At 50.6% G+C, this 11,058-nt stretch overlaps 2 protein-coding genes across 3 annotated transcripts in view; both read right to left on the bottom strand.

Annotated features, from left to right (window-relative positions):
- Positions 1 to 2,126, bottom strand: part of RAE1 (ribonucleic acid export 1) — a 9,086-nt gene extending 6,960 nt beyond the window's left edge. The window contains exons 1-3 of one of the 2 annotated variants that reach the window (XM_018560678.1): positions 2,011 to 2,126; positions 371 to 467; positions 186 to 290 (exon numbers count right to left, since the gene is read on the bottom strand). In XM_018560678.1, coding sequence (XP_018416180.1) covers positions 186 to 290; positions 371 to 460 — 195 coding nt within the window. In that variant the 5' untranslated portion in view covers positions 461 to 467; positions 2,011 to 2,126. The remainder of the gene's footprint in view (positions 1 to 185; positions 291 to 370; positions 468 to 2,010) is intronic. The other variant, XM_018560677.1, reaches the window with a different exon arrangement.
- Positions 2,127 to 3,473: 1,347 nt separating this feature from the next.
- The window catches only part of SPO11 (SPO11, initiator of meiotic double stranded breaks), a 16,758-nt gene continuing 9,173 nt past the window's right edge, over positions 3,474 to 11,058 (bottom strand). Inside the window, exons 8-13 of the mRNA XM_018560674.1 lie at positions 7,876 to 7,985; positions 7,703 to 7,802; positions 7,547 to 7,584; positions 6,165 to 6,241; positions 4,599 to 4,710; positions 3,474 to 3,602 (exon numbers count right to left, since the gene is read on the bottom strand). Of these exons, the coding sequence (XP_018416176.1) occupies positions 3,483 to 3,602; positions 4,599 to 4,710; positions 6,165 to 6,241; positions 7,547 to 7,584; positions 7,703 to 7,802; positions 7,876 to 7,985 (557 nt within the window). The 3' untranslated portion in view covers positions 3,474 to 3,482. The remainder of the gene's footprint in view (positions 3,603 to 4,598; positions 4,711 to 6,164; positions 6,242 to 7,546; positions 7,585 to 7,702; positions 7,803 to 7,875; positions 7,986 to 11,058) is intronic.

Raw genomic sequence — 11,058 nt, 5'->3', positions numbered from 1 at the left:
ACTTTGTGAAGAATTCTGCTGAAATACTGCAATCCCTATTGGCTGTGTTGGCTCACAGGTGAGGTTTTCCAAACAGCTAGAGGCACAGCTGTGCTGAATACTTCCAGACGGTGCAAAGTCCCGGAGGTCCCCACATGAGAACTGGAGGGACCTGAGTAGAAAACACACGGCACATTATTACTTACATCGTTTGCCCAGGAGCCGGCGATGAGGAAATTCCCTGGCAAGGTTGGCGGGCTGAAGGACAGGCAGGAGATGCTGTCGTCCGGCGGTGAGCTGACCTCTATGTCCTGAGTACAACACAAGCAATAGTTAGAGACGGGTCCAGAATTCCCAGCGGACAAACACCGAGACATCACCGGGAGCTCACCTTCATAGGGTTGTGGTTATCAGTGGTGGTGCTGCCAAACATACTGGTCCCTCCGGTGCCAAAACCAGCTGTGGTGCCAAACAGACTCATCCTGGACCTGCCAGAGCCAAAAACGTGATGTCAGCGACTCAGTGACATCATACTGAGAGAGGGAAGTTCTTGGAGCTGGCCTTGTCCCACTTCTTCTGTGGCCTCACCACCCCTGTGGCCCCTCCTCCACTGCAGCCCCTCCCTCCTATCACAGATCCCACTCCCCCAGGGCCTCTCCTGTTACTAGCCACATCCCTGCTGTCACCGGTCCCTCTTCCTCTGCCGCCCAACCCCTCCTCTCACAGGCCTGGCTTCCCCCAGGGCCCCACCCCTTCTGCCACCGGTCCCTCTTCCTCTGCAGTCCCACCACTCCTGTCACCATTCCATCTTTGACTGCGGCCCCACTCCTCCCGACACCGGCCCCTCTTACCCTGCGGCCCCACTCCGCTCGACACCGACCCCTCTTACCCTGCGGCCCCACTCCGCTCGACACCGACCCCTCTTACCCTGCGGCCCCACTCCGCTCGACACCGACCCCTCTTACCCTGCGGCCCCACTCCGCTCGACACCGACCCCTCTTACCCTGCGGCCCCACTCCGCTCGACACCGACCCCTCTTACCCTGCGGCCCCACTCCGCTCGACACCGACCCCTCTTACCCTGCGGCCCCACTCCGCTCGACACCGACCCCTCTTACCCTGCGGCCCCACTCCGCTCGACACCGACCCCTCTTACCCTGCGGCCCCACTCCGCTCGACACCGACCCCTCTTACCCTGCGGCCCCACTCCGCTCGACACCGACCCCTCTTACCCTGCGGCCCCACTCCGCTCGACACCGACCCCTCTTACCCTGCGGCCCCACTCCGCTCGACACCGACCCCTCTTACCCTGCGGCCCCACTCCGCTCGACACCGACCCCTCTTACCCTGCGGCCCCACTCCGCTCGACACCGACCCCTCTTACCCTGCGGCCCCACTCCGCTCGACACCGACCCCTCTTACCCTGCGGCCCCACTCCGCTCGACACCGACCCCTCTTACCCTGCGGCCCCACTCCGCTCGACACCGACCCCTCTTACCCTGCGGCCCCACCCCTCCCGACACCGGCCCCACCCCTCCTGTCACCGGTCCCTCTGATCCTGTGTCCCCTCCTGTCACCGGTCCCTCTGACCCTGTGTCTCCAACTATCATCAGCCCCTCTTCCCCTGTGTCACCGGCCCCTCTTACCCTGTGTCCCCTCCTGTCACCGGTCCCTCTTACCCTGTGTCCCCTCCCGTCACCGGCCCCTCTTTCCCTTTGGCTCCTCTTCCCCTTCGGACCCTCTTCCCCTTCGGACCCTCCATGGACAGCCAGCTACAGGAGCTCCTGTACAGATTCTCAGGCTGCCCCCTGGGATGACAGCACACACTATACACAAACCAGTCAGAGCAGCAGAATCACCGGGGGAAATCTGCTCACATCCCATAGAGAGGGAGGTGCGGGCAGGACCCCAGTGCTGTAATATGCACACCACACCCACACATGCTGGCTCCCATTCTACAGCCCGGGAAAGGGAATACACGGCTCCTAATGAGGTCTCCTGGGTAATCCCGGGGCTATGTGCCCTCCCTCACCGTATACTCACCCGAAATTCTCCCGCCCGACACCACCAGGCGAAGCGACACCGGCGCCAATCACTCTACACGCGACACGTGACGTCACATCTGCGCCGCTCTGACACTGACACACAGCGCCACCTGCCGGCCGGAGCGGGGAACTGACACACAGCGCCACCTGCCGGCCGGAGTGCTAACTGACGCTCAAAGGGAGATACGAGACACTACACAAGTAATAAATCATTTCGGTATTTCGTTTTACAAAGCACTGTGTACAACAAACAATTGCCTTTGTCGATAAAATACTTTTTACACACTTTTTAACCATTTGTTACATCTCATTGCTGCTGATCTTTGCAGCCTCTTTCTGTCTACATGCACCCCGAGCATGACTGGATGTCATTTCTCAGGGGGGTTTCCTGGTGGTGACAACAGTGGACCATGTCTGTGTAATGTGCATCAGCACTGCTGCATTTAGTCTCCAGTGGGGGAGAATGTGACAGGGTGACAACGCAGGAACACAAATAGCAGACAGGGACAGAGCGTTGTCACCCTATAACATGAAGTGTCTGACAAGGACCCTCATGTCAGGATCACCAGGGATTTTTTTTTTAATGAAAGCTGCAGATTGAAAATGACCTTCGAAATGACACGGACATGTAAAAGCTTCTGAGATATTATTGAATCGGTGACTGATGGGGGTGGATGGGAAAAGATGGGAGGTGGAGCCTGATACCTGGGTGTCTTTAATAAGGATATCCCTAGTTTATAGAAGCCCAGGTAATGGCCATGGGTAGGCGCACTGCCATCAAGTCACCATTCATTGAGGAGGATGTCTTTACCTATTCACATTCAAGTGATGCCCAGCCATGGGCACCGGGATGGTGGGAGCCCCTCATAATGGGCACAGCAGGTGTACAGACCCGGGAACTCAGCACAGGGATGGTGGGAGTCCCTCATAATGGGCACAGCAGGTGTACAGACCCGGGAACTCAGCACAGGGATGGTGGGAGCTCCTCATAATGGGCACAGCAGGTGTACAGACCCGGGAACTCAGCACAGGGATGGGGGAGTCCCTCATAATGGGCACAGCAGGTGTACAGACCCGGGAACTCAGTACAGGGATCTCAGCATAATGGTCCTGAAGGGGAAGAGGGAGCAATAACAATGAAATGAATGGACACACCTGTAGTATATGTTCTATATGGAACTGTAATATTGATCAGGTCGGTTTACTTCAAGTAACTTTATTGTTCATGAAGAAACAACCAGAATAAACACAATGGATGAAGAAACATTTCATGTAACGGATCTGGGCCATTCCTTCCTCCGATCACTACATCCCCTACTCGGACCTCCGAGTCACATACCTCCATGCGTCTGCGTCTCATGCGTCTGTATTTCACTTTCCGAGAGACAAAATGAAGAACTCCAAACACAAAGAAAACTTTGTAACAAGCCAAACGTTTCCGAGGTGTGAAGGTGCCGCCTCAAATCCAGCCGCCATATTGCAGCTTGTTGGGTAGGTAGACTCTGGAGAGGTAGGTGGGCGACAGAGACGTCAGAGACTGAATTTCTGCTTTCATTTTCCTCAAAGTCATTATCTCCAGCTGGAAAGAGCAGAGGGACATTAGATGTGCTATGAGCAGGACCCTCATACCTCCTGTTCCCTGTTAGACATCAGGTGTAATAAGCAGGACCCTCATACCTCCTGTTCCCTGTTAGATGTAAGCTGTAACAAGCAGGACCCCCATACCTCCTGTTCCCTGTTAGATGTAAGCTGTAACAAGCAGGACCCCCATACCTCCTGTTCCCTGTTAGACATCAGGTGTAATAAGCAGGACCCCCATACCTTATGTTCCCTGTTAGATGTAAGCTGTAACAAGCAGGACCCTCATACCTCCTGTTCCCTATTAGATGTAATGAGCAGGACGCTCATACCTCCTGTTCCCTGTTAGATGTAAGCTGTAACAAGCAGGACCCCCATACCTCCTGTTCCCTGTTAGATGTAATGAGCAGGACGCTCATACCTCCTGTTCCCTGTTAGATGTAAGCTGTAATGATCAGGACCCTCATACCTCCTGTTCCCTGTTAGATGTAAAAAGCAGGACCCTCATACCTCCTGTTCCCTATTAGATGTAAGGTGTAATGAGCAGGACCCCCATACCTCCTGTTCCCTGTTAGATGTAAAAAGCAGGACCCTCATACCTCCTGTTCCCTGTTAGATGTAAGGTGTAATAAGCAGGACCCTCATACCTCCTGTTCCCTATTAGATGTAAGGTGTAACAAGCAGGACCCCCATACCTCCTGTTCCCTATTAGATGTAAGGTGTAATAAGCAGGACCCCCATACCTCCTGTTCCCTATTAGATGTAAGGTGTAATGAGCAGGACCCCCATACCTCCTGTTCCCTATTAGATAGAAGGTGTAATAAGCAGGACCCCCATACCTCCTGTTCTGAATCAGACTGTAATCTATTAGAACCATGACTCCCATATCTTATACTGATTATAATGTATACACATGTACAGCAGCACAGAGCTCCAGAGTGACAATGACAACCCCTCCTAGACACAGAGAGATCAGACATCCTCCATGCAGACACACCTCTCTCTTCCACAGCGGCTGGCTGGCAACGTACGGCCTCTTCTCCAAACTGCGCAGTTTTTTCTGGTCCTCCTCCGATAATGGGATCAAGGCCCGTTGGGGGACGTTTAACCTGAAACAGACAGAGGGACGTATTAGAAGACTGTAATTATCGGCCGCAGGATGTCAGGTAATGCAAACCACTGACGGGAAACCCAGCAATGACTTCACTAATCAGATGTGAGATGTTCTGCCAGACTCTAATAAGAAACACATTCCTCACCGCAATACAGCAGCTTGTTCCTGTTAGGGTCAGCAAGAACCTGTATTTAAAGTGGACATGACACTTATACAAAAGGTGGACATGCTGGGATTTGCGGTCCTTCAGCAGCTGGTGGCTGTAGGGCGGGGGGGGAGTGATGAGTGTGCCTCCTGATGTCATCAGACCCAGCCCACAATAGCTGCTTGCAGTGTGAGATCACCTAAGGCGCTGCTGCCTATGGCTGCAAGCCTCGGGAGATTTGGTGATGTCACTACTGTGCTGCTCACTCTGACATGAGGAAGCAAAGCCCTGCCTCTACCAAGATGGCCGCCTCCACACAGAGAACAAGGCATGGTAAATCAGTAATGGGTAAAAAGATCAACTGCAGGAAGACCACAGGCAAATCTGATGACTAGTCCTCTGCCCTTTGCTTGCCTTTTTTGGGGTTTCCAGCACTGGCGGAACTACCAGGGTCGCAGCGGTTGCAATTGCGACCGGGCCCTGGCATTCTGCCTTTTGGAGGGGAGGGGGGAGCAGAGAGAGGATAAAGAGGGCCCGCAGCTCAATCATGTAGTCCCCCTCCCCGATAGTGCCGTCCCTTTCTTGCCACCCGCAGCAGTAGAAGCGGGGACAGGTACAGGCTGCTGTGTGGGGATGGAAAGGCTGTACAAGTGATCATTCACCTGTCCAGCAGAATGTGCTGCAGGCACCGCAAGGCAGCACATTCTGCTGTCTGGGAGAGGACCCTCTCTACTTATTCCCGCCCCCTCTCTACTTATTCCTGCCCCCTGACCGCCAAGAAGAAGGTGCTGCAGGAGTCAGGTGAGTCTGGTGTGGGTGAAGGCTGGACCGGGGCAGGGGGGTTGTGAGAAGCTGGTGGTGTTCAGCATTGCTGATTTCCTTTATAATGTATTGCTGGGACATGTAGTGCTGCATAGCTGGTGGTATTCTGCATTGCTGTATAATCATTGCACAGCAATGCAAAATGGCTTAATGGTATCGGAGACATTAAATGGTGTGTTTGTTGACCAAAAAGAGATCCAAAGTACCCTGATGGGGGGCTGCAGGAAAATCACATCAATGGAAGGCTGTATGGAAGCTGTGAATATATTGCCCAGTTACAACACACAATGGACCAGATTCTGGTGGTCGATCGAGCCCCTAGGTGGCGGATTGTTCAGTTTCTCGCTATCGCTCGCAATCGTTTTCCAGATTTCCTGCGGCTCGAAAGTGTTTGAAAGTGAATGAAATCCTGCCGGGTGAATGGCCAGCTTTTGTCCTCTTACAATCTCTATGATCATTTATCAGTGTCGCGTTTCTCTCACCTCTCTATGTCGGAAGGCAGCAAGCCGAGCCAAGCTACAGATGGCACGGTTAAATGATGAGCCTCGAAGGACATGGACTGCAAGATAATGCGCAATAAGTGTTAGTGGTGGCAAGTAACCCCTGGACTCTCAACACAAGTCTAAAGAGAACCTGTTTCCAAGTCATTTTTCACAGCCGATAGCTGTTTTTTTAATGTGCTTCCTGTCCTGACTTCTATCTGTGACTTCCATAAGAAACCCATATCCTGAATTGTATGGAAGCTGTGTATGGAAGACCATTCACCTTCCGGCCCACTGGTAAGCATACCAGTTCACATTGGTTGTGGCGCTTCCCTTTTGTTTTGTTATGACAATCATTATGACCCCCCCCTCCATTTTCTAACCTTCAAATATGGAACTTTTAATGCCTGGTGACCCTGCTATGAAGATTCTTGTTGTAGAGTGGCAACAACGCTCTGGGCCTGTCTCCCTGTTGCTGCCCTGTGTTGTCAACCTGTTCAATGGACATGGAGACTATGAATGGGCATATCCCACCCAGGGGCGTCCCGAGGCTGGGTGACACCCGGAACGGTAACCGACTGTCATCCCGCCGAGACGTCACTGCGCATGACGTCATCGCGCACTCGATACAGTATTCTGATACCTGCCGGCGGCCATCTTAGTGATGGACGCCGGCAGAGAGAGAAGGGGACAGCCACCCGGCAGGATAAGGTATGCCGCCGGGTCCCCTCCTCTCTCCTGATACTGTCGGGCGTTCGGTCCATGACCGAGCACCCGACTTTTCAGAGAGGGGTGACACCAGAATGACTGACTGAGTCATTTTGGTGTCACCCCTTCAATGGTGTCACCCGGGTGTGGGCTGCACCCCCCTTGTGACGCCACTGATCCAACCTCAACCTAACCACAGAACCATCACATTCTCAAACAATTCCTCCCCACACAGCTACCTCCTCATGTATCACTTCCCCCTCCCTTTTAGATTGTAAGCCCTCAGGGGCAGGGCCCTCCTTACCATCTTGTCTTCAATTGTATTGTAATGTCTTCCTTATATTGTAAAGTGCTGCCAAAACTGTTGGAGCTATATAAACCCTGTATAATAATAATTTCAACAAGCATGGTAAACTGTTCTCGCCATCGGGAACCCCACCATAAGAAATGCCATGCATCCATCATAGGAGTGCATGCAGACAGGAAGTGGATGAGAGGAGGACAACGGCCGATGCAGAACCCACAACGGCCGATGCAGAACCCACAACAGCTATCATTGCAGAGCTCCCAGCTGACCTGCACTGGACTCCTCCAGGAACGGTCTGTCTCAGCCACTTCCTCTCCCCCAGGACTACGTAGCTGGAAAATGATGCTTTTGCTTTACATGTACTCACCACAGATCCATACTTGTAGATGCACATTATCTCTATCCCTGGTACAAACAGAAAACACTTGCATTATATGGGATATATATATATATATATATAGGTGGTTGCTTTAATCTAATCACATGCTATCGACGCCTCTCACCACCAATCAGAATACAGTACCGTGTGGGTCGCAGTCCACCAGAGCGAAGATCGGAATCTGAAAAGTGTCCCACAGCTTGCGGACAAAGAACCTGGTGTTGAGATCTGGAACCCCTTTACCCTGGCAGCAAGACACAGAAAGTTACAAGCCAGGGCCGGAGCTCTGCCCGGGGGCCAACAGAGTCAAATCTTACCGTGATGAGGATGCAGGGGCCGCACTTCCCGCAAAAATCGTCATCGAGGAGCCGCTGGAAAGTGGCATCTTTTTCAATAATGAGGACAAAGCGGGCCTGGGTTCTCATGTCTCTGGGGTGAAGGAGGTAAAACCATGGGAGATCAGCAAATCTAACAAAGATACTTAGGTGGAACTCTAGACAAATGATTTTTGGGATTTGGACTTTGGATTGTAGATTGGATCGGATTTGTCCTGCTTTTGCTTCTGTTTGCGTTCACTTTGAAAAGAGTTTCTCCTTCTTTATGCCTTCCTATTGGCCAGTGAGGCCAAGACTTTGCAGGGGTTATAGAGGACCCACGTCATTGGGGCTTCAAATTTCCACCAGATACTCAGACTGCAGAGAACTAGGGTTGCACAGATACCAAGTACAGTGCTCGGTACAAGTACAGATACTTTTCCAGCTCCAGGACTAGACTAGAGAAAAATTCAAAAGTTAGGAGGCCGCTGTCATGTGTAAGGAGCACACGGAGCTCCCGGGATTTGTACATCTCTGTTTTAATGTACGATTTTGTTTTTATAACTATAAATAAAGGGATGCACAGATACCAGTTTTGCGAGTACTGGTACTTGCCGAGTACTTACAAGTACGAGTACTGATACATTTTTGTTTAGTGTCATGTGACAGTTTTTCTAAAACAATATTGACTTATGATTCCAGGACAGTGGTGGAGCGCCAGAGCCCGGTCCCAGCTGCAACCGCTGCAACCCTGGTAGTTCTCCTGAAAATGCCAAGTATCTGCACTGGTACTTGAAAAGTATCGGTGCATCCTGTAACATGGTGCCAGTAAAACCTGCCAGGTTGGCAGGAAAAGTGATAGATGGTAGATGCATTTCTCCACGGATCCTTAGATTCATCATCTAAAGGTAATGCCAGCATAGAATTGGAGGTAAAGAAAAATAGCTCTTTACCTTGTATTGGTAAAACAAATCCTGGGGCTGGTGTTACTAGGAGTCTGATAGAGCTCTGGGTGGGACAGACTCCTAGTTCCATGGACCGTAGTTTAGTGAAGACTGCACAGGACTTCATTAGTGTGCAGCTGCACCTAGCTTGGGGGAAGTGTGTGTGTCTCAGTGCAAGGAGAGAGTGTGCTGAATGCAGCAAGTTATGTGTTTGGAGCCCAGCCTGTCAGCAGGACAGGGTTCTGTGGATGGACTGTAACTGTTCCCCTAGAGGAAACGGACCCAGCTCAGCGGACTATCGCTAATACCCAGTAAGGCTCAGTGGAGCGGACTTTTATTTATGACAATTAAAATTTTTGGGCTGGATGCCTGTAACCTTTTTTCTGTCAATTGATTGCTGTCTGGAATTAACCCCTTCGTGACTGATGACATACAGTGTACTTTGCCAGCATCGGGGCTATTTAAACAGACTCCCGGCGACTTTTGCCGCCGGGACTCTAAAAAAAAAAAGCTTTTTCAATTAAAATGAAATAAAATAAATCTAATAATAATAAAAAATGTTTTTTTTTAAAGTCCCCCGCCCCCGTGAGCACGCACATCATTAAATTAAATTTTTCACTAAATGTTGGGGTTTAATAAAGAGTTGCGCTAATATTGCGCAACATAAAAATTTGCAACTACCACCATTTTATTCTATAGGGTCTTGGCATTCAGAAAATATATAATGTTGGGGGGTTTTAAGTCATTTTCAGGCCTAAAATGTGGAATATAACATGGGTGCAAAAAATGAAAAAAGGGCCTCAGTCATGAAGGGGTTAAAGCTGGCATTTTTGTTTGAAGAGACTGTGAGTTTGCCTCTACATTGAGACTGGTTCCCTACGGAGAGAACCGTGAAGATGCATTGTGGAATCCCCGTAGCAGCTGGTTGAGGCAGGTCCCTTGTAACCCCCAAAACTTGTTGGCTTCTAACAGACCTTTTTATCAATAAACTGACCTACTTGGACTTAACCTCGACTCCTACACTCTTTTTGTTCTACATTTACTATTTCATATATAGCTCACCTGAGACGCAATATAGTGGCCCTTTGGTTTGAGAACTGCTTTACTAAACTCATTGGGGAGGGGGGTTATCAAAACTGGAGCAGACAAAAATCTGGAGCAGCTGTGCACGGCAACCAATCAGCTTCTCTTTTCAGTTTGTTCAGGTAAGATTTGAAAATGAGAGACAGAGATGCTGATTGGTTGCCGTGCACAGCTGCTCCAGATTTTTGTCTGCTCCAGTTTTGATAAATTCATTGTTATTTCACTCTAAGGCCTTATAGAAGAAGATCGAGAATCGAGTGTCACCGAACCCGCTCAACCTATTGCACATGGCAGGCAACAGAAAGGTAAATGGGTGAGGTAAGGAGGGTCAGAGATTGACCATGAGGTATGGATTTTGGGGATCCTGAGGTGCTCTGGTGACAGCCTGGGCATGCACGCTATCATCAGAAGAAGACAGAAGATACTCTATGGACACTGAGGACCTGTGGACACAACAGCTCACAAAAAAATGAGGTTTTAGCACTTCAATGGGGTGCAGGCAGGCAACTCAGGCCAAGGGAGTGGTAAGTACAATACCTCTTCTTTTGCAAGAACCTGTTTTTAAGATTTTTGGAGGCAACAGTGTCACTTTGAGAAAGGTTTCTAATCACATCCCCGATGTACAGATGGCCACCATAAGAAGCATTAAAGGATAAGTGCACTTTAAAACAGAACTCCAGGCAAAACTGTTCTTAACCCTTGCAGTGAGGCTACCCCCACCCCCACACTGCAAGGGTTAAGAGCTCATTTTTGTCTAGGTGCTAAAATAAAAAGTTATACTCATCTGATCCCCTGAGCTGGCTTGCTCTTAGACCAGCCCCTGGAGCCTCTCTCTTTGCCTTACCCCGTGAGTCATTATGTCCTATACAGTGCATGGGACGTGAGGACGTTGAAGGACATACTATCGCTGGAGCAGAGGAGGATACAGGCTGGATGGAGCGTTGTGACAGCCGGCTGGCTCCGTGGTTCAGATGTGTATAACTTTTTTATAACAAAAATGAGCACTTAACCCTTGCAGGGCAGGGGTAGACTCACAGCAAAGGTTAAGAACAGTTTTGCCCAGAGTTCTGCTTTAAGACAAAGTAAACTTATCTATTTTGCCCTGACCTTACCTATACCCCCCCCCCCCCCCCCCCCCCCCCCCCCCCACACAACACCA

Source organism: Nanorana parkeri, unplaced genomic scaffold, assembly GCF_000935625.1.
Source record: "Nanorana parkeri isolate BGI_ZX_2015 unplaced genomic scaffold, ASM93562v1 scaffold474, whole genome shotgun sequence".
NCBI classification, from domain to species: Eukaryota; Metazoa; Chordata; class Amphibia; order Anura; family Dicroglossidae; genus Nanorana; species Nanorana parkeri.
The sequence above is the reverse complement of the archived record's forward strand: the minus strand, read 5'-3'. Positions and strand labels throughout refer to the sequence as shown.